Genomic DNA, 22,852 nt, shown 5'->3' on the forward strand with positions numbered 1-22,852 from the left:
CTGAGGGGCAGGACCCCCAGGCACTGGGAGGAGGACCCACGGAAAGCATGGGCTGGCCCCCACATGGGCAGGGGACAATCGGGCAGAGGGGCCCGGGCTGGGACAGCCATTTGTCAGCTTCAGGGCCGAAGGAGAGCTGGGAGAGGCTCCTTGGGTTTCGGGGGTGAGAAGGCTTCGGAGGCTGAGCCCAGAGCTGAGGAGGAAGCTCTGTCAAGGGCAGGACTGGAGGGCGCTAGCACGCTGAGTGTCTGCCCGCCTGGCGGGGGGCTCACCTGGCCACCAGGTGGGTGAAAAAGGACACGAGGAGAGAGAACCGACACCACCCCCGGGGCCCCTCCGGAAGGGGCTGCCCGCCCGTCTCAGTCTCCGAAGCTGAACATCTCAGCTTCTTTCTCCTTCCAGAAGGCGAAGCTCCGGTCGATGTAACCGCAGATGTCCTCACTGTTGAAGCTGCCCCGCTGGGAGCCGGACCCCAGCCGCTGGGCTGCGGGCTCGGGGCCGCCACTGGGGCTGGGGGTGTGGGGCAGGGGCCCGAGTGGGGTCAGGCCTGACTTGCGGCCAGGCTCGGTGTCCCAGGCAGGACCGCGGTTGGAGCCAAAGAAGCGGGCTTTGATGTCCTCGAAGCCATCGGTCCAGGCCCGGCGGCCGGCGGCCACCTCGTCGGTCACGGCCTTGTGGAAGGCCCGCGCGGCCGCCCAGCCGTGGGCGCCCAGGTGCTCGAAGACCTCGAAGCAGAGCAGGTGGCGCATCTTTCTCTCCTCGGCAGGCAGGTCGCACTCCAGGAGCTGGAAGTAGCCCAGCATGAAGAGGTCCAGCGTGAGGCTGCCGTAGGGCACCGGCGCCCCGTCCACGTGGGGCAGGAACTGCTCGGGAGACAGGAGGCCCCGGGGCCGCCGGCTCAGCCGCCGCAGCTGCCGGGCCGGCACGTGCGCCATGATGGCCTTCCAGTTGCCCAGCAGGTGGGTGATGATGGTCCGCTGCTGCCACAGGTGGCCCAGCCGGGGGCCCTCGCTGGGCGGTGGCGAGGGTGGCGGAGGAGCCCTGGCCACCACCTGCCCTCGCGGCCCGGCGCGGCGGGCCTCCAGGGTCCTGCAGGCAGCCGTCTTGAGCGCGGGCGTGTAGGCCGACTTCTTCCAGTGGCTGAGGAACAGCATGACGATGCGCTCCTTCCGCAGGTTGGCCAGGTCGGGGCTGTGCCCGGCACCCACCTCCGACGGGGCCTCCTCGCAGCTGATGCCCGAGTCGCTGGCCTCCTCGGTGTCGCCCGGCCCGGGCTCCCCTCCGATCGGGCTGCCCCGGGGCTGCGGTGGGGCAGGCCAGCAGCCTCGGGGGCACTGCCCGGGCTGGGCCCCTGCCTCACAGGGTCCTAGGTTTGGGATGCAGGGAAGGCAGGGGGCCGACTCGAAGTTGCCACGTAGCGTCCGCACAGACACCCCGCACTCCTGGATCTCACGCTGGGCCTCGCTCTGTGGGGGGCTGGCCGGGGCCTCCCTGCTGGCCTCCTGTGGGGGCTGCCCGGCCGGCTTCTCCTCACCCTGCACCAGCCCGTTCATGCCCTTCAGCAGCAGCGACATGCTTCGCACCAGCCGGGCGACGTGGCTGCACCAGAAGGGCAGGGGCTGCCCGCCGGGCACGGCCTCCATGGCCACCTCAGGGCCCGAGGGCTCGGGCACTGGGCAGGGGGCCTCCTCGCCCTCCAGCCCTGGCGCCCGGGGCAGGAAGTGGCTGTTGACGGTGATGCTGACCAGGGGCTCGGGCAGCAGGGCCTGCAGCTCTGCCGCCAACTGGCCCAGCTGGCTCTCGTACTCCTGGCAGCGTCTTCGCAGCTGCAGGTCGGCGATCTGCTTCTCCAGGTACACCAGGTCGTCCTCCGTCAGCAGCTCCCCGAAGGGGCCCAGGATGGCCTGGTGGGTCTGCGAGTACCGCCAGGCCGCCTGCTCCGTGGGGCCCGCGCTCCCACTGTCCTCCTGGGCATAGAAGGGCTGGTCAGCGGGGTGGCTGGGAGGGCATGCTCCTTCCTGCTGGACTCGAGCTCCCCGAGGTGGCCGGCGCCCGGTGCCTCTGGGGAGCCCAGCCCTGGACACCAGCTGGCTCTTGCCTGGACTTAGAGACTGAAGCTCAGGACAGTCCCCCAGCCCTGCGGGGGCCCAGCCTCCCCCTTCAAAGAAGCTGGGGTGTCTGCTCTGCCTAATCTCTCCCTCTCATCTCCCCAATGTTTAATGCAAAGGATCTCTCTCCTCAGAGCCCTCCTGCTCCTCCTGCCAAACTCCAGAGCCTTCTGTGCTGGAAGGCGGCCTCGGAGGACGGCAGCCTCAACCACTCTGCTCTGGGTTCTCCCGATGGCCCACCCCAGGACCCCTGGGCCCTCCCTGCACCAGACAGCCCTGCCCCAGTGCTCAGAGTCTTCGGGGGACAGACACGGAGGGACCCTGAGCTGGGCTCCCTCTGCGTCCAGGCCCTGGGGCTCTTGATTACCTCTCAGAACCCCTGGAGGAGGCGCCCATTTCACAGGCGAGCTACCTACCGCCTGGTTGCCAAGAGGCCTAAACTGTCTGGTGCCAGGCACGCTCTGCACTACGTTCTGAGAGCCAGTCAGTGGGCATTTAGCTCAGGAGCCCGTGGGCAGGGAGTGGCCACTGTTCTGGGAGGGGCTTTGTCGTTTATTTCCCGTTAATGAACTTAAATAGCCTCACGTGACGGGTATGATTGCTCTGCAGGGGGCTGCTCTACAGCAAGAGATGCAGAGCATCTCATTCAGACAAAACCGTGTCCCTCAAGGGCAGGTCTCTAGGACTACTGTCCACACGGCAGGCAGAGGGGGCCTGGCAAAGTCCACGTCAAACCACAGCCCTTCTCTGCTCAGATTTTTTTTTTAAATCCTCACCGGAGGATATTTTTTCCATTGATTTTCAGACAGAGTGGAAGGGAGGGAGGAGACAGGGAGAGAGCACCATCGATGTGAGAGTGACACACTAAACCAAACCCGACCAGGGCCAGAGTTCGAACATGCAACCCCAACCGAAGTATGTGCCTTGGAATGAACCCATGACCCTTGGGTCCTCGGGTGGACGCTCTAACCACTGAGCAACCAGCCAGGGCTCTGCTCAGACTTTCAAAGGCTCCCCAGAGGCCTTGCAGCGAGAGGTCCTGTAATATTCTGCCTGTCCCTTCTCTGACCTCACCTCTGCCCTCCATCCCTCATTCACTCCACTCCTGCCTCCTCCTGGTCCTCCCTTGGGCCAACCCATTCTGCCTCAGGACCCTACCTTCCATGTCCACCTGCCAGGACAAAGCTCCCGCCCCCTCCCCTGCCCCCCACCGCGTCCTCTATCCTCTGGCTCCACCCCTCCCATCTGGCCCCACCCCTCTCTCCCCATCCCACTGGCCCAGCCCCACCTGAGCTTCCTGGGCAGGGTCAGCGCCCAGGCGTGCCTGCAGCTTCCGCACCATCACCTGCCGCTTCCACTCGGGGATGGGCCGGCCGCGCTCATCACGCGTGGGCACCAGCCCATCGAGGTCGCCAGAGGGCAGTCCGTCCAGCTGTAGCGCAGCCAGGCCCTGGGGAGTATCCCCCGCCGCTGTCTCTGCCCCCTGTGCGAACAAGAGCAGGTAATTCAGGGCCCCTAGGGGGCCCTGCCAGGGAGAGGAAGGGAGGGCCACCTGGGGCCAGCACAGCCCAGGGAGGAGGGGTGGTGGGGGCTGGACAGGGAGGGTGGGGAGACCAAGGACAGCAGTGTCCCCTGTGGAATCGAAGGGGGGGATCGCTGGGTGAGAGGCAAGGAGAGATTCCTCCTGCTCTGCTGTATCTGGCCGGGAAGAAGTTGCTCAGAGTATGCCATGCAGATGGGCAAACAAGTTTGCAGAACAGTTGCATAGACAGAGTCTGGTGGCCAATTCTGGACTGCAGGACTTGTCAGGGCCTTTAAGGGGCTCCCCCCGCTCCCCCATAACTCTCCAAGAGGGAGCAGCACAGTGCAGCACTTCCCAAACCTGCACAGGACATCTCAGCAGCTGAGAGTTCCCAGGACCCATTCAAGGAACGGTGGGCAGGATTTGTGAGGGCCTCATGCCCAGAAAGAGGACAGAAAGGAAGTGGGCCCCCCCCCATCCCCCCACGGGTCCTGGGCTGGCCCAGAGCTCCAAGGCGAAGGGCAGTGGGCACCAGGCCCACCCTCTCCATGGATGTTGCTTCTCTATATCATGACAGCAGCATCCTGAGTTCAGAGGTCAGGAAGAGGGAGCTTGGGACTCCCTGGGGTCAGAGAAGGGTCCCCTGCCTTCTGTGCTGGGATGACAAGCTGCTTGTGGCCCTGAGATTCCCATCTCCTCAGAACCCACGGTGTCCTCCAGAGCCAGCCTGCGCCCCAGGCCTGGCCTGACGCCCTCCTGCGAGGAGGGCCCTGGCTGCCCCCGTGGCCTGGCCTGGGCTCTGAGGCTTGGCTGGGGGCCTTGGCAGACGGAGACGTGGACAGTGAGGACGCACCGTAGCGACGGCCATGGCGCAGGTGCTGATCCCCAGGGGGACTGCGTGGGTCATCTGCTCCCTCGGAAGAGGCTGGTCAGGCTGGCCAGGCCAGGCGGGGCTGAGCGACGCTGCTGCTGGGTGGAAGGGGAAACTGGATTCAGAGGGGCTTCCAGGGCAGGGGGCTGGGGAGCAGAAGACCCGGGACCTGGAGTAGAGCCGGCCTCCCTGAAGGACATTGGATTTGGAGCCAAAGACCCAACTAGCCCCCTTCTCTCAGAAGCACCAGGGGTGTGCACAGGCCTCCAGAGGCTGGCTGGTGGGAGAGCCTGCGTTCTATTGTGATCATCCCATTCCACGGCCTGTTCTCATCCTCTCCCAGTCCTGCTACAGCCAGTGGCCTGGGGACCTGGTGCAGCCCATTGGGCCACAAAGCCTGTCCTGTACCACCCTCCGTGCCCTGAACCCCATACAGATGCCCACACCAGGGCCCCACACTCTGCATCACACCCGGGCCCACACAGTCCTACATGACGACAGTGCACCCCATGAACTGCTGCGGCCTCACTGCGTAGGGGCCTGTGAACATTTCTCAGCTGCTCCGTTCCATCCTAATAAACGCAGGTCTGGGTGGTGACCTGCAGTTTACGGGCTGTGTCCCTGCCCCTGCTGGTGTCGCAGACAGCAGCAGCATGTCTGTAGGGGTTTTCCCCTCCGGACTAGGGAGGCCCAGAGAGGGAGGGGCTGCCCATCATCCCACAGGCAGGGCAGCCAGGCCCCAGGGGCTCAGAGCTCACAGAGGGACCCTGCCTGGGCAGGAGGCTGTTTAACAAAGACAACAAAGGAAACCTGGGAGAAGTTGGGGGTTGGGCAGTGGGAGGGGGTGACCCCAACCAGGTCCTGAGTATTCTCAGCACAGTTGCCTGGAGTCAGCTACCCCCCCGCCCCCACACACACCCTCAAAGGACCTTGGGGGTGAGGCCCACTCCTGGCACCCATGGCCCAGGCCCGTCCTCCCTGGAGAAGCGTACTCACAGGTGGGGCTCCTGAGACCTGAGCCCCCTCTTCCATCCTCTGGGGAGCGCCTCGCAGCCGACAGTGGAGGAGGGGGGAATGGTGGAGGTGGGGGTGTCATCAGGAGCGGCACCTGGGGGTGGACAGACCTGGTCAGCGGGAGGCCCAGGTGAAGGTGAGGGGTGTCCAGGCTAGCCTGGCCCATCTCGTGCATCTTAGAACAGGCCTAGTGGGGGTCAAGTATCCCTCCAGGTGCTGTCCCCCATGTCTCTCTACTCCCTCCACACCGGGTGACCAGGGCTCCCAAACACCCACGCACTTGTCTGAGGGCCACCACTCACTGTGCCCCCCAATGTCTCCACCACCACCACCACCACCACCACCACCACCAGGGAATCCCTATCTCAAGGCCCAGCTCATGGGCTCCCTCTAGAGGCAGCTTAACTCGGCAGCTCCAGGTGCTGGGTTAGGACCTGGTGTCCAGCTTGCGCTCACCTCTCTCTGGCCTGACAAGAGATGTGCGCGCACACACCCTCCCAGACTGCCCCCGACATCTGTGCTGAGACGAGCCGCCTGGAAGGGGCCCCTCGGAGGAGAGCAGGTGCCTGGCCCCTGGGCTTAGGGGAAAACCACAAGGAACTTGAAACTCTTCTTAGCCACCAGCAGCGGCCGTGCGCTTGACCACACCTCAGGGCGGGGGTACGGTGCCCAGGACCTGTCACGCAGGGTCCAGGCTACCCTCCCTGGGCTGCCTGGAAACAGACACCAAGATTGGCCGTGGGAGCCCGGGGTCTGGGAATCCGTGCTGGGGCTACTGGATCCCCCCCCCCCCCATTTCACCCCACAACCTGCCCCGTGTCTGGGGCAGGGCACAATCCTGTCCTTGGCCACCTCTCTGCCCCCAAGCACTGACGGGTGAGCAGCCGGAAAGAGCCTTGGCCTGGAGGTGCTCCCCGCAGCTCAGCCTTGCTCGGCCTCAGCTTTGGCATTGACCGTCGGGAGCCAAGACTCCTGGCCGGGTGGACTCACGGGGCTGGCTGAGCCGGGGCCCCAGGCATGCAGGCTGCCCTGACACAGCAGGTGTTGCCCGCAGCAGGACTGTGCTCACCTCCCGCCTCTGCCCGTCCCGACGTAGGTGGCACAGAAATTCTCCGGGAGGACTCCTGAGCCGTCCTCCAGGACCCCAGAGCCTTTTGGTTTCAAGCTGAAAGTTGAAGGCTGTCTGGCCGCGTCTCTCAGCTGGTGGACGCCTGGGGTCCTGGCCGGGCCAGTGTGCCTCGGTGCCGTCTGGCATGAGGCTGCCCCATTCCGGCTCAGCTAGTAGGGCTGCACGCTGCCTTCTCTCCAAGCACCCTGCCCAGGCCAGCAGACCGCAGCTCCGCACCCCTCCCTCCAGCGGGGCCCTGGGTGGTGCTGGAGGGAGTCAGAGGGCGAGAACCTGGTTCAATGAGCCCATGCGGGATGCGTGGCCGGGCCGGGGCCCACGCTGCAGCTCAGCGTGACGCGCTGCCAGCTCTGCCTTGAAATTCTTCCTCGCTCAGAAGGCGAGAGGCCTGCATTTTCCCTTCACACAGAGCCTTGCATGGGGGAGCCCTCACCATCGGTCTTCACCCACTGCCTCCGGCTCCGAGTCACACTCCTGTCCAGGGCTCTCCGTCCACCATGGCCACTGGACAGGAACACAGCCTGAAACCCCGTCTGCCCGGCCACCACCCACCTCACACCTCGCTCCTCGCAGGAATCCGGGAGCCCCAGAGCAGAGCAGTTGGGGAGCTTCAGCAGGCACGGAGGTGGTCTGCCCGGAGCCGAGAGCACCTGTGGAGTAGGGGCTGGGCTGCGAGCACAGGGAGCTGTGGTGTCCTGGGCTGTCGGGGCTGTCACAGCTGCTACCCCCGGGAATGGGAGGCGTCGCATGAATATTTGAAGGCAGAGGTGTCAGGTGGCCAGGCGGGCTGGGGCCGCATGTGGGATCCCTTACCATGCACCTTAACCCTCCACAGTGCAGGACCCAGGGAGACAGACCCTCCAGGGACCTGAGATCCCGATCACATGAGAGGGAGCGACCACCTAGCGGAATCCCTCAGTACAGTACCTGCACCCCCAGGACAGCCCCAGGCACAGAGGGCCCAGCAGCTGGGATGAGGCGACGCTGGGACCCCAGTCCTTACTCCTGCCAGGACCGGAGCCCCTCGAATCACTGCCCTGTGATTGGGCCCAGAGGCACCCGCAGTGGAGGAAGAGGCAGGCGGTGGGCCTCTCGCATCTACTAAGGATGCCACATCCTGGCTGCTCTTTTCCTGGCGTTTCTCAGGGGTGTGTTTGCAGCGGGGACCCAGACAGAGGGGCCGGCTGCTCACTGCTTGCTATAAAACGGGGCTGCCCAGGCTCCGGGGTCCTCAGCTGTGATGCAAACTTCCTGGGTGCAAAGCAGCCACCTGGGCCCATATCACACAACCCTGGGACTTGGGGGGCAAAGGGACCCAACAAGACATGACGCTTTCCCTTCACCCTGTGTCTCAGACCCAGGAGTCTCATGTCTTCTTCCAGCGTCCATGAGGCGGACATAGCCTGGCTTAGGAGCTGCTAACAGGGTCGGTCAGACCCCAGGCCCCGAGGCACAGCTACAGAAGCTGGCGGTGACAGGCTGATGGACAGAGGAGAGCTGAGCAGGAACCCTCACCGAAGGGCCACTCCAATGCCTGCCCCCACTCAGCCAGGACAGGGCTGTGGGCTTGCCTGCCGGCCCTGCTCCGGGCCACCCTGGGAGCCCAGTGGAATCTGCTCTGGGGGAGGGGCAAGAACCTCCCCTCCCCTGGCAGTGTGCGAGCGCAGCTGGGATGGCAGCTGCCCTTCTCTGGGGGAGAGTGGAAGAGGCAGGGAGCTGGAACTTGCTCGGGGACCCGGGGGAATGAACTTGGGCCTCCGTGCAGCACCTGCAGCTGGGAGGCCTATGCCACCCTGTCCCTGGGGCTGAATCCTGCTCACCGCTCCAAGGAGCAGCTCTGGGGAGGTGCCCTGGGCCTCAGGTTCCTGGAAGAACGCTGCAGGTGTTGGGAGTTAAGGAGAGAGCCTGGCAGGGCTGGCACGTCGGCACAGACCTCGTCACTGCAGTGTCACTGTGACCTCTGAATTTTAGCTAGGACAGGGGTCTGCTGCCGTGTTTCCCCGGCAATGGGCGTCCCACATCCCTGCACTCCTCACTTAGGCCTGGACAGGAACCAAATTACAAGGACCAGAAGAAGCGGCAGGCGGTCCTGACCTGTGGGCTCCTGGCAGTGGGCGTGTTACCCCCAAACTGGGCAACTGCCCCAAGCCTGGCGCCTTTCCCATGGCCTGCAGTCTCCTTTGCTGTGTTTTTGGTGAGATTTGAGCAGCGCTGTGCCGACCATGCATTATACATTGGGGACAGCTGTCGAGCCGGGTTACAGGCCTGTAATGCCACCCGGCCGGCAAAATCATGACCCACAGCTGGGCTGGACACCGGTCACCACGGCTGAGATTCAGCCAGGCCTGCCCCTCCCTGGGGGAGGAGGCTTCCGGAGGAGGCCTTACCCTCTCTGGGCCTCAGTTTCCCCATCTGTAAAATGAAGGGGTTTTAGGACCCTTCTGGACCTGGGTTGGGGGCGGGTAATGGTGCCTGCTGGGTTGTCAGTGGGTGTCTCTTTTACCCTGCAACTAGGCTCCTCAATCCCATTTTACAGATGAGAAAATCGAGGCTCAGAGATACTCACCACCTGCTGGGCAGAGCCGCTCCAATCTCGGTGGGAATGAGGATGGGGCAGGCGCAGGTAGGACAGTGGATGCCATGGAGGTGTGGGGAGCCTGGCTTGCCACCCTGGGCTGCTGCTCCTAACCGCTGCCACCGGGACCTCACTCACACCCGGCCTCAGAAGAGGGAGTCCGGGTGCAGGGGGCGCCTCTAGCCCTGCCCCACCCCTCCGTGTGCAGAGGGGCTGCCCAGGGAGCAGAAGGACTTGGCTGAAGTCCAGGTGGAGAGGTCGAGGCAGGGCCTGCACTTCCCCAGCAGCATGCAGACCCCCCACTGTCCTGCAGACCAGCCCGCGGAGGGGGCGCCTCCCACAGGGCAAGTCTTGTCTCCACCTGCCCAGCCCCGGTCCCCGGGCTGCCTCTCTTGGGACCCGTGGCTGTGGCTTTCACCACCTCCTCCGAGCCCGACATGGGAAGAGGCCAGCGCGGGTGACCTCTGGATATTGCGTTTCCATCAATATTGTATCAGGCGCGCGGCCTCCCGGGCCTCGGCCCCCAGCTGCCGGCCGCCCTCCCGCAGGGCCGAGCCTGCGCCCGGGAGAGTGAGGCAGGAGTCCTGGTGGGGGGACAGTCGGCCAGTGGCGAGGGGCTGGCACCCCCTGCTGCCCGGTGCTCGCTGAGGGAGAAGAGAGAGGCCGCGGTCCAACCCTGAGACCCAAATGGGCTCCTGAAGCTCGCTGGACACCAGCCCCACAGCCAAGGGTCTGCACTGAATGCGCCATGCCAGCTGCCAGCCCAGACGCAGGCCGGAGGGGCGGTGGGTCAGAAGGAGGTGCACAAGCCCACCCACTCTCCACCGTCACAGGGGAGCGTGTGGATGGGCGGGTGCCACTGGCCTGCAGGTCGGTGGGGGGCCTGCACACGCAGCCCAGGCTGGTTTGGGGGACCTGCTGCCTTGAATCCTGTGGTGTCACCACGAAGCCAGCCTGGACCCGAAGAACCACCAGGTAACCTGAGGTGGGCCACTCCCCATATCCCGGTGTCAGGAGAGCACCCACAACCCTGTCCCCCTAAGGGAGTGGGGCGCAGGGGCGGAGGAGCTGGCGGATGTGCAGGAGCCCGGGGACGGAGGGCGGGGCAGAGACCCTGCTTGGCCAAGCCCTGGCCGTGGGCATTGCAGCGTGGCCGGGCGGGGGCCGGGCAAGGGACCCAGGGTGGGACCTGCTCCCTGGCAGCCAAGCAGCCCCCCACCCTGCCTCCTCATCTCAGCTGCCGGCCGACCCAGCGACCACACAGGGGCCGGGAGGGACCCAGGTGGCCGGGCACCCCTAGCGGATGGACAGTGAAGCTCCGCCCACCACACCAGCAGCTCGCTGAGGTCCACCGTCTCCTCCAACCCAAGCCAGGGAAACAGCCTTTGACCAAACACCGAATGTTCAGTAAAATGATGAGGAAGTAAATTGCTTCAGCAGACCTGTAGTTCTTGCTTCTGAAACTGTAACGTCAGGACAAACCAGGGCACCGGCGTGTCCCCAGAGCGCCTGAGCTGCCCCTGAACCTTGGCCGGTGGTGGCCGAGGAGGACTGCAGCCCTGCCCACACCAGTCCTGACGCCCTGAAGGACAAGGAGGCACAGCTGGGAGACCTGGCACAGGGACATGTCAGCTCTCTGGGCCTCAGGGCTGTCAACTGAAATGGGGTCCAGCCATCCCAGGGTGCCCACTAAGGAGAAGGGCAGATTGGAATGGAGGGTGGGAGGTAGCCCGACTCCATGCTGACTAAACTGCTGACTCCACCCACATATCTGTCCACCCCCAACCATCGGTCTGTCCATCCACCCACATATCTGTCCACCCCCACCCATCGGTCTGTCCATCCACCCACATATCTGTCCACCCCCACCCATCGGTCTGTCCATCCACCCACATATCTGTCCACCCCCACCCATCGGTCTGTCCAGCCACCCACATATCTGTCCACCCCCACCCATCGGTCTGTCCATCCACCCACATATCTGTCCACACCCACCCATCGGTCTGTCCATCCACCATCATATCTGTCCATCCCCACCCATTGGTCTATCCATCCACCATCATATCTGTCCACCCCCACCCATCGGTCTGTCCATCCACCATCATATCTGTCCATCCCCACCCATTGGTCTGTCCATCCACCATCATATCTGTTCACCCCCACCCATCGGTCTGTCCATCCACTCACATATCTGTCCACCCCCACCCATCGGTCTGTCCATCCACCCACACATCTGTCTACCCCCACCCATCGGTCTGTCCATCCACCCACACATCTGTCCACCCCCACCCATCGGTCTGTCCATCCACCATCATATCTGTCCATCCCCACCCATTGGTCTGTCCATCCACCATCATATCTGTCCACCCCCACCCATCGATCTGTCCATCCACCCACATATCTGTCCACCCCCACCCATTGGTCTGTCCATCCACTCACATATCTGTCCACCTCCACCCATTGGTCTGTCCATCCACCCACATATCTGTCCACCCCCACCCATCGGTCTGTCCATCCACCCACATATCTGTCCACCCCCCCATCGGTCTGTCCATCCACCATCATATCTGTCCACCCCCACCCATCGGTCTGTCCATCCACCCACATATCTGTCCACCCCCACCCATCGGTCTGTCCATCCACCCACATATCTGTCCACCCCCACCCATTGGTCTGTCCATCCACCCACATATCTGTCCACCCCCACCCATCGGTCTGTCCATCCACCATCATATCTGTCCATCCCCACCCATTGGTCTGTCCATCCACCCACATATCTGTCCACCCCCACCCATCGGTCTGTCCATCCACCCACATATCTGTCCACACCCACCCATCGGTCTGTCCATCCACCATCATATCTGTCCATCCGCACCCTTATATCCATCCATTGGCTCATCCACCTATCTGCTCCTATTTATTCCACAAACACTGTGGCCTGTCACGTGCTGGGGATTGGGCCGGGAGGACAGACCCCTGTCCTCACAGACTGCGTAGTGCAGTGATGGCGAACCTATGACACGCGTGTCAGCACTGACACGCGTAGCCATTTCTGATGACACGCGGCCGCTGAGGTTTATTAAATACAATTATATGTAACAATTATACATTTATGTTATTTAAACTATAAATATCGCGAAATAATGTTTTTTTCCTCAAAGTGACACACTACCCGAGTTATGCTCAGTTTTTTGGCGAAGTTTGACACACCAAGCTCAAAAGGTTGCCCATCACTGGCGTAGTGGCTCAGGGAGGGTCAAGGTCACAAGCCAAGCCAAGGGGGACTGGAAGCTGCTGCCTCCTGGGCTGCAAAGGGCTGGCGGGGCCTCATGAGGGTCACCTCACCCAGCACACAACGTCTTGCTCCCACCCCGGGGGACCCTCAGTCTGACACAGCGTCACCCCTGGGAGCTCTGGCCGTGGGGTCCAGAGTCAGAAGCATGGCTTCTTTGGTCCCGGTAGATGGCACCCCTGTCAGCCCATCACAGCCCCTGCCAGCCTCTGCCACAGCCCCCGTCACAGCCCCCGTCACAGCCCCCGTCACAGCCCCTGTCAGCCCATCACAGCCCCTGTCACAGCCCCCGCCACAGCCCCTGTCAGCCCATCACAGCCCCTGTTAGCCCCTGTCAGCCCATCACAGCCCCTGTCAGCCCATCACAGCCCCTGTCACAGCCCCTGTCAGCCCATCACAGCCCCTGTCACAGCCCCCGTCAGCCCATCACAGCCCCTGTCACAGCCCCCGTCACAGCCCCTGCCACAGCCCCCGCCACAGCCCCTGTCACAGCCCCTGCCACAGCCCCTGTCACAGCCCCTGCCACAGCACCTGTCACAGCCCCTGCCACAGCCCCTGCCACAGCCCCTATCACAGCCCCTGTCAGCCCATCACAGCCCCTGTCACAGCCCCTGTCAGCCCATCACAGCCCCTGTCACAGCCCCTGCCACAGCCCCTGCCACAGCCCCTGTCACAGCCCCTGCCACAGCCCCTGCCACAGCCCCTGTCACAGCCCCTGCCACAGCCCCTGTCAGCCCATCACAGCCCCTGTCACAGCCCCAGCCACAGCCCCTGCCACAGCCCCTGTCAGCCCATCACAGCCCCTGTCAGCCCATCACAGCCCCTGTCACAGCCCCAGCCACAGCCCCTGCCACAGCCCCTGTCACAGCCCCTGCCACAGCCCCTGTCACAGCCCCTGCCACAGCCCCAGCCACAGCCCCTGCCACAGCCCCTGTCACAGCCCCTGCCACAGGACTGGTCATTGCCCAGTCATGGCTGCTGGCTCATCCCTAGTCCCAGCACCCAGCTAGCTGAGCTGTGGGGCTGGCTCAGCCTTGACCAGAACCTTTTTCCTGCAAATGACATGGTATACATAGAGCTTTCTAGCTAACTGGTCTGTCAGGGCGGGGGGCGGAGGGGCTGTCACCCTCACCCCAGCTAGGATGACTGAGACTTACCGGCCGGGCCGTCTCCCGCAGGTACTGGGCGCAGTCCTGGTGTCCGTGGTACTCTGCCAGGTCTGCCGCCGTGTAGCCATCTTCATCCCGCAGGGAGGGGTCCACGTGGTGGGAGACCAGGGTCTGGCAGCACTGCAGGGACGGGCACATGTGACCCACGGCACACAAGCCGATCCCACAGCACTCACAGGCGCCGTGGAGGGCTGGCACCACACCCCCAGCTCCCAGGTGGGACGCTGAGGCCGCCAACATCTGAGGAACCTGCCTGAGAATCCCAGCATTCTCTGCACCCACAGCCGCCCTGCCTGGCACCCAGCCCTGCAGGTACCAGCACCCCATCCTGTATGGGATCCCAGGTACCGAGGTAAAGACCTCGCTGAGGGCTCAGGTGGCAAGAAGGCGGCATGGCCGGGGTCCTCCCTGCTCGGAGCCTGACCCCGACCTTGCCCCTTGCCCTTGTAGCCCTTGTCCTGGGCTACAACTACAGAACCAGTTTCCATTTTTACAGCAACTCTCAGAGGGGTGTGCCATGTTCACATGAAGAAGCTGGGACCCAGGGTGACGGCCCGACCACTGCTGGGACTTGTGACAGACGGAAGCCTGGACATGTGTGAGGTGGCTGTGCCAGCAGCACAAACAGGTGGGCAGAAGGACCCAGGTCAGGGAGTAGGGAAGCAGGTGGGTCAGACCCATCTCCTCCCCAATGACGCAGAAAATGGGACGAGACATAAAAGTCCCCTTCCTGAAGCACAGAAGAGGCAACAAGCGAGCGAGGAACCACCAGGCCAAGACAGAAGACAAGCGTCGGAGGGATGAGCCCAGCACTCAAAGTGCTGATGCAGGAGAAAGTCATGACCTGGGTGGTCCTTGCAGCCTCCTGGGAGGAGGGGGACCAGCAAAAACCAAGGCCTCCGAAGGTGGGCTCTGACTCACCACCTGCCGCTGCAGGCTGAGGGCTCCCCCTCGGAGGAAGTACACCAGAGCCAGCCAGCCCGCAGCTCCCCATGCAGGGGCTCCAGGGAGCCTCGCGCCTGGAATGTGGACTCAGATGATTCTGGGCTCGCAAGTCTCACACATGCTAACAGGCAGAGGCAATCAAGACAACATCTGGGCCTCAAATGACTCCTGCAAATGATTTCTCAAATATAATGTGCATCGTACAGTCCACAAAACCAGGAGCACCAGAAAGGAGACCAGAACGCGAACAAACAGACACAGAAACAGGCTAACCGACTGCGATGCAACCGGGCTTACGACTTTCAAAGAAATAAAGACCAAGCTGGAAAGTACAGGCATGGAATGATAAATCATAAAAACGAACACATGTAGATTTGAAAAATGACCAATTCAGAGGTGGAGAACATCCTATATAATAAAAGGCTAACATGCAAATTATCCCCTCAAATGGGAGCTTGACCAGGAGTTCAAATAGGGGGCAGGGCCGGCTGACCAACCTACCGCATTCCCTCCCCACAGCCAGCCTGGCCCGATCCGCCATGATGGGCGGGCAGACCCCACCCATGCATGAATTCATGCACCAGGCCTCTAGTAAAAATAATAACCAAGTTAAGGACTGAAGCTGAAGAACTGGTAAACAGAAAATGGGCCTGAAGAAGCAATCTAGAATACAGCACGGCCAGACAGAAAGATGAAGACAGAAAACCAGCAGCTACAGCCAGAACTAAAATGCAGAATGAGAGACAGCAGAGTGGATGTAGAGGGCGTGTCTGAAGAGGGAATGGCTGAGAACTTGACAGACAGGTGGAAACACTAAGCACAAACTCGAGAAGTCCACCTTGGTCCTATCACAGCGAAACTGCAGAAGACCAGGCACGGAGGGCATCTTACTAGAGGGGAAAATATGATCTTCAAACAGTGACCCCCCACGCAGACCTCTTGGTGGAAGCCAGAAAGTGATGAATGACATTTTCAAAGCACCAATATGTAAAAACTGCCAAGCTACAGTTCTCTACCCAGCAAAAATGTGCTGAAGATGAAATAAAGATGTTTCCAGACAAATGAAAGGAACAAGAAGCAAACCCAGCCTGAGGGACCATCTCAAACCGACGGAAAGGAATTCCATGTGGGGTCCCAAGTTGCCGGAAGGAATGGGCCTGAGAGGAAAAGGGGGTAAATCTGTGGGTATGTTTGAATATGTCTTTATTCATGTACTGAATAAAAAATAATAATGTCATATAGGTTTTTGAAAACTGTAGAAATAAAACACATTAAAAACAGCAACCTCACCCCATTCTGGCCTCTCCCTCCACTGCCCACCCCCCACCAGCTCTCTCACAGCCGGGCCTGTGGGGACCATCATGCTCACCCCCAGGAGGTAGCTTGTCCCAGAGATGGGGCAGTGAGGTCCCTCACTGTGCCAGGCACCATTTTGGGTAGACACCTGGGCCACTCCTCACAGCTCCCCGACCCCGTGGGGCTTAGGGGGGCCGTATTACACAAGGCGAAACAAGGCACCAGGAAGGATAAGAGGCCTCACAAGTTCAGACACCAGACAGCGGGCAGCCTGGGTGCAGAGCAATGGCTCTCAGAACCCATGACCTTGACCATCACCCCAGACCGAGCAGCATCAGAGGGCGCAGGGCTGGAAGGCACCTGAGCATGAGTCCAGGGCCCTCCATTCCTAATGTCAGTCCCGATGCGCCCTTTTTATCACAAATATTTCCTGACACCTCATTCAGGATTCTAAAACGAACTCCATATATGCTATCATTTACCTGCTCACATACTTTTTATTTTTTTAAATATATTTTTATTGATTTTAGAGAGGAAGGGAGAGGGCGAGATAGAAACATCAACGATGATGAGAGTATCATTGATTGGCTGCCTCCTGCATGCCCCACACTGGGGAATCAAGCCTGCAACCTGGGCATGTGCCCTGATTGGGGATCGAACCATGACCTTCTGGTTCATAGGTCGACGCTCAACCACTGGGCCACACTGGCCGGGCTGCACACATACTTTTAAAAATAATTAGTACTCCCCTCTAACTCTAACATACAGGTGAAGAGAACAATGTAATAAGTGTGCATCTTACTGTAAATGCTCAGGTGTAAGGAAACAGAGGACACGGTCCAGTGGGCATATCAGGGAAAATCAGAAAGGCACTCCATGGGTAAAAGAGTCATTACTGAGTGCCCCACGCACACACGTTCTGCGCTGCCCCTGCTTCTCACTCACTGCCTTTGAGGCAGTACCTGTAGGTTGCAAAAAACTGTACCACAAATTATTCTTGTCCAGAGAAAGGCAAAATGTCTGTGTCTGATGGAGTACAATCAGTCGATCACCTGCCCTCCATACCCACCGGGTTGCATCCGTCTGTCTGTACATTCGCCTCCTCATCCCTCCCCTGTTGGGGGTAAGTGTGTGCGTGTGGATATACCGTCACTTTGAATTCCCAGTTTCCTCACTGACTAATGAGTTAAACAGAAGTCCCCGGCGCTGCCTACCTCCATCTGTCCGTTCTCTGCAGCGTCATGCAGGGGGGTCCCACCCCAGGAGTCTCTCATGATGGGGGCGCCCATCAGCAGCAGCCGGTCTAGGATGGGTGTGTGGCCGCCTCGAGCTGCAAAGTGGAGGGCTGTGGCCCCCTCGTTGTCCCGTGCTGTCAGGCCGATGTCAGTGAAGGTGACCTGGAGAAGGGGGGGAGAGGGACCAGGTGAGGCTGGATGGGGGGGGGGACCACTCCTGGGGGTGGCCGCCAGGAGGAGGACATGGAGCTCTGGGAGGTGACCTTGGGGGCAGGGGCACCACTCCCCAGGAAGTCCGGGGACAGAGCTGGCTCCTCACACTCAGCCTGCTACCATCCCAGGGCCTGTGCGTTGGGGTGAGATCTGGTTTTACTGGGCGCCTCCAGTCCTCAAATCTGCCCCAGCCCAAATCTTAAGCTGAACACCTCCAGGGGCTGGTTTCACACATCCAATGAGCAAAACACCTCGAGGGCACCAGGGAGACTGCAAACACGTTTACAGCCTCTGGCTCCCCCGGCACAGATGCAGACGCGGGACTTTGGGAAGCGGGTCCTGCCAGGCCTCTCAGAGCGCTGGACTCGGACCCTGGTCCTCCTGTGGCTTGGGCCCTGTCCTGCTGGCAGCCCACCTCTGTGAGGGCACCAGTGGTCTCTGGTCCAGAGCAGCCAGCTGGGCGTCGGGGGATGTGAGGGGCAGACCCTGAGGGTTGCCCACCCACTTCTATGGGCAACCTGTGGCCTCGGGACAGTCACGACCTAGTCTGCCAACAAGACGTTAAGGGCGCTTCCAGGAAAACCCTGCCTTCCTGAGGGAAGGGGCTGGCGGATGTGGGTGCCCCCTTTTCTCCCTCTTCCTGCCTTGAACGTGGCCAACTTTCACCCCGAGGGAAAGGCCAGGGGAACAGCAGAGACGTGCCCACGGGGTTGGTCCACTGTCAACGGCCTCCTGCTCCTTCTGGGGGAGGGACGGGCTTTGGTTGTTCGGTCCGCGCGTCACCTGCAGCCCAAAGCTCTGCTGGCTCATCCCACACTCAGCCGTGTCTGTGAGGGACAGAGGCCTCCCACCAGCCCGCACCCCAAGGGCAAGGGTGCCCAGTCCTGGCGCGGGTGGGCCAGGCTGGATGGAGGCTGCCCTCCCCCTCGGCCATTCTACAGGGAGGGGTGCAGGGAGTCCATCTGGAAAGGCCTTTCTGATCCTGGGACCCCATGGCCCCAGCTGCTCTCTCCCTCGGGTGAGCCTCTGGGGGGCTCTGGGGGGCTCAGAGGTCCCTCTGCCCTCCTACCCACCTGTCCGGGCACCACACAGCCTGCTGGCTCACTTCATATGTGAAGCACCTGCTATGCCTGGCCCTGCTGCCAGAGACGGCCAGGACCCACCCCGGGCCCGGGGGTCCCTCCAGGTGAGGGGAGGCCAGGTCTGAAATGGATGGGCTCACACCTACAGGGGAGGGGATGTGAGGACAACGCCACAGGCTGTCAGGGGGTGACAACTGGAGGGCCTCAGGGCTTTCTCCGGGGGAGGGCCCACTTGGCAGGAGGACCCCAGGAGGAGGGAGACCTGGCCTGTGCCAAGGTGAGGCCCTGCTGAGAGCCTGGGGGGAGGGGCTGGGAGGGGCCGGAAAAGGGAGGCCAGAGGTGACCACTGGCGGCCTCTGAGGCCCAGGTGAGCAGCGGGACCTCATCCTGAGGACGTCATTCATTTGCTCACTGAACATCTCCAGAGCCCTGACTGCATCCAGGCCCTGAGACACAGCAGCTGGACAGAGTCCCTGCCTCCCAGGGTGGGGACAGACAACCACCAAGATAAACAAGTCAGAATTACAGTGTCGGGTGTTGGTGCCACGGAGGAAAGACGGCAGGAGAGCACAGGGCTGGGCACAGGGTGGCTGCCATCCTGGCCAGGTGGGCGGGCAGGCAGTGGAGGGGCCCTGGGGAGCTGCAGGCAGAGGGGGCAGCACAGGTAAAGGCCCCAGGGAGTGAGGCTGGCTTGCTGGAAGGGCTGAGGAGGAGGCCCCTGGGCGAGTGGGGACGGGCTGCTGAGGCCGGGTTCTCAGCCTCAGCCTGGAGCTGTGGACTGGAGGCTGCATCCCCGGCCCTGCCTGAGCCTGCTGCCCACGCTGCTGGGAGCGATGGCGGGCACATCCCATCCCCACAACCCTGTGGGTCCCCAGTTCTGCGGGGATCCAGGGGGTGGGCCCCCCACCGCAGCCAGGCCCTGCTTGCTGGGAAGGATTCTGGGGAGTAGGCAGAAGCAGGGGCCAGCCTTCCGGGGACTCCCCTGTCCCCACCCGGTCCCCCTTACCAGCCAGACAACTAGCGAGTAGTGTCCGCGGGCGGCGGCGGCGTGCAGCGCGCTCATGCCGTCCAGGGCGCGCAGATGCACGTCGGCGCCGCAGTCCTTCACCAGGAACTGGGCCAGGTGCAGGTGGCCCTCCTGGCAGGCCAGGTACAGCGGGGAGGCGCCGCTGCGTGTCCGCCGGTTCACGCTGCTGCGGGGGAGGGCGAGGTTCAGAGGGCGCTTGGCCAGGGGTCACAGGGGTGGGGGTGGGGGTGGGGACTGATCCAGCTAAGGACCCAGATCGAGGGGAGGGGAGGCTTGCCCAGGTTTCTCATCGCCCGCCCCAAGGGAACCAGCTGCGGCCAGGGAAGTGGGGATGAGGGCTCTGGCTGCTGGAATCCAGCTCCGCCCACTCCTCATCAAGGTGTGCGCCCCTGGGTCGGCCAGCAGGGGGCGCCTCAGGGTGACTAGCCCAGGGACCTGCAGTGGACAGGTCAGTGAACTCAGAGCTGAGCCTACTCTGCAAAAGGGGACATTGTGAGCCAGACACTAGACATCCATCCCATCCATGGGCACTCGGGCCTGGCATTTGGGGCCGCTGTGAATGGACTGGAGCAGGTCCTGGGATTTCCCGAATCCCCTCCGCCTCCACCTGCTGCAGGGCCAGCGACTCGCTGCAGGGAGGGGCCGTCCCCTACCCAAGGCTGACCCCTGTCCCCTGGTGACACAGACTTCACCTCTAGCTCCTGCAGTGGTGCCAAGTGGGAATGTTGGCCACTCGGGCACGGTCCTTCCCATTTGTGTGTGTATGTGCAAGTGCATGTGTGCACATATATGCACGTGCATGTGTGAGCGTATGTTTTAATGTAAAGTCTCCCAGTTTTCAAATGGCAGAAAACACTTTAAAAACTGGGTCTAAGAGACTCCATGGCCAGCGTGGACACTCTGAGGAAGATCCGCAAAGCGAGTCCCAAAGGCCTTCGCCAAGGGGTGGGAATGGGGGGACCAGGAATAAGAACACTGCTCCAGCCCTAACCGGTTTGGCTCAGTGGATAGAGTGTCGGCCTGCAGACTCAAGGGTCCCAGGTTCGATTCCGGTCAAGGGCATGTACCTTGGTTGCGGGCACATCCCCAGTAGCGGGGTGTGCAGGAGGCAGCTGATCGATGTTTATCTCTCATCGATGTTTCTAACTCTCTAACCCTCTCCCTTCCTCTCTCTAAAAAATCAATAAAATATATTAAAAAAAGAAAAAAGAACGCTGCTCCACTGCTGAGATGCAAGGTCTCGGGAACACACGTGGGGCCGTGAGGACAACCAGGCTTGCCCTTCCCTGTGTCCTGTCCCTGTGTGCCTGCCCACCAGCTGTTCTCTGCCTCCTGGGTGCAGCCTCCCCAGGGGCCAGGACCCCAGACTGCCGACAGGAGGCGCTCCAGCCCCTCACCTGCGGTGGGCAGCTGCCAGGAGCTTCAGGCAGGTCAGGTCCCCGCTGACAGCGGCATGGTGCAGAGGCAGGGCCCCCTCCAGCGTCTCCAGCGTGGCTGCATGGCCCTCTCGGAGCAGCCACTCCACCAGCACCGGGTGGGCGAAGCGGGCGGCCAGGTGTAGTGGGGAGACACCCGAGGCATCTTGGTCCTACCGGGGCACAGGCAGGGTGGGGAATGGGTGCAGGTCTGGACTCACCCCGCTGGGCAGAACCCGTGTGGCCAGAGCCAGTCTGGGGTCCACACTGCCAGGGACCCCGCCTGCTGGAAGCTTCTGCTCCCTCCTCCCCACACTGCTCCCTCCAAGGCCAGGGAGGCCCTTTCTTCTGAGGCGACTTGCTCAAGGTAAGAGGCAGGGCCAGGGCTCAAGTCCAGGTCTGGGTCAAAATCTGTGACCCTGCCCCATGCACAGTCGTGCCCCTTCCCAATCTCTGCGAGCGGTCAGAAAGGCTTCCGCTTGCCCACCAGTGCCGCGCCAGGCTTGGCGGCCTCCTGACCTTACTCCCATCCCCCCACCCCCCACCCCCCCTGCCACTGGTTTGGCCCACCCCCAGCACGGGTCCTGGCCGGGAGCATTTCCACTGCGGGAGCCGCAGCCTGGGGCCTTCTCCCAGGCACAGCAGGACAGGCAGCACTCCCGCCGCTGCCCCTGGGGGTTGTGACTGGTGGCAGCTCAGGCTGTGACCAGTGAGTCTTCCCTCTCCTGGGACCCGGTGGGTCCCCGATGCCCACGTGGCTCTGTCAGAGCTTGCTCACAGTCTTTCCTCACAAAGGGTATCGGACAGGCAGGAACAGGGCGAGGACGGGCCCTGGTAGAAATTCCCCCACAAGCTCGTCCCTGAACCCTGGAGACCTCTCTCTAGCATCAGGGCCTCAGTCACGCACGGGCTCCAGCTCCTGAGCCCAAGTGCCCACTGCGCGTGCCTGTGGGCCCTTTCTAGATCCTGAGAGACAGGCCCCAGGGACCAGGCCTGATGAGAACTGGCGAGACCCGCACAGGCAAGGCCAGGCGCTCCTGTGCGGGAAGGTGGGGGCGATGGGGATGCAAGGTGGTTTAGGAGGCGGCCTTGGCTTGCAAGGGCTTTGTGTTGTTGAAGGGTGTGGGAGCGGGGGGCAGAGACAGACTGCACAGACTGAGCTGTGGGGTTTTCATGGTGAGTCCCTGAGAGAGAGAGAGCGCCCAGGGCAGAGGACCTTCTAGCTCACAGCTCACTCCTCCCTCTATTCACAGGGACACTGCCTCCCGGTTGCCCTGTGCTCACCTGCAGACCGCAGCCCCCTTCACGCACCAGCCAGCACAGCTCCGCCAGGCTGCCCGTGGCAGCTGCGTCGTGTACCGGGGTGGCCCCGTTGTGGGCCCGCTGGTTGCCGGGCAGTTTGGCCCGCTGCACCAGGAACTTGACACAGGCCAGGTGGCCGGCCCGGGTGGCGTGGTGCACCAGGCCAGCCCCCAGGGCGTCCACGATGCCTGGGCCCAGGGTGCCAGCCTCCAGCAGCTGCTCCAAGGTGGCCAGGTCCCCGTCCTTGGCGGCCACGAGCGCCCGCTGCTCCTCCATCCTCCTGCCCAGGCACCTGCAGGCTCTCAGGGCTCACGCACAGGCCCGGGCTTCCTGTTTCAGGCGTGGACGCAGTTCCCAGCTCTGGTTACCCGATAAGCAGCCCACAGGGCAGATGGGAGGCGGCAGGGTGCAGGGGGGGGGGGGCAGGCCTTGGGGATTGGGCCACAGCCCTGCCTGAGCCACTCCCGCTGAGTCGTGGTGGGCAGAGGGCACAGGGTACAGGGGAAGGGCTCACACCGTGTTAAGATCAGGGGCTGCGCACCGGCCAGTGGAACTGCCCCTCGTTGGGCCATGCCTCTTCCTCCCGGGGGGCGAGGGCCGAGGAAACGTCTCAGCCTGGGATGAACTTCCCACATCCAGCCGCTTAGTTACAAGATCCTC

The 22,852-nt window shown here is 62.4% G+C and overlaps 1 protein-coding gene across 1 annotated transcript; it reads right to left on the reverse strand.

Moving 5' to 3' along the window:
• Window positions 1-175: 175 nt before the first annotated feature.
• ESPNL (espin like) lies at window positions 176-22,468 on the reverse strand. The gene is made up of 9 exons (XM_054723406.1): window positions 22,175-22,468; window positions 20,873-21,063; window positions 19,455-19,641; window positions 17,133-17,315; window positions 13,666-13,797; window positions 5,498-5,609; window positions 4,484-4,596; window positions 3,397-3,591; window positions 176-1,967 (listed from the first exon to the last, which is right to left on the reverse strand). Exons 1-9 carry the CDS (start codon window positions 22,466-22,468, stop codon window positions 360-362), a joined length of 3,015 nt encoding a protein of 1,004 aa, XP_054579381.1. The 3' UTR covers window positions 176-359.
• Window positions 22,469-22,852: the final 384 nt, after the last annotated feature.

This window comes from Eptesicus fuscus, chromosome 11 (assembly GCF_027574615.1).
Source record: "Eptesicus fuscus isolate TK198812 chromosome 11, DD_ASM_mEF_20220401, whole genome shotgun sequence".
NCBI classification, from domain to species: domain Eukaryota; kingdom Metazoa; phylum Chordata; class Mammalia; order Chiroptera; family Vespertilionidae; genus Eptesicus; species Eptesicus fuscus.

What these genes read in the sequence shown, in the direction of transcription:
- ESPNL (XM_054723406.1), bottom strand. Translation starts at nt 22,468, where the DNA reads ATGGAGGAGCAGCGGGCGCTCGTGGCCGCCAAGGACGGGGACCTGGCC. An exon ending in CAGAGAACGGACAGATGGAG is followed by an intron (nt 13,798 to 17,132) that starts GTAGGCAGCGCC and finishes CCGTCCCTGCAG; the next exon opens with TGCTGCCAGACCCTGGTCTC. An exon ending in ACCCTGCCCAGGAAGCTCAG is followed by an intron (nt 1,968 to 3,396) that starts GTGGGGCTGGGC and finishes TTCTATGCCCAG; the next exon opens with GAGGACAGTGGGAGCGCGGG.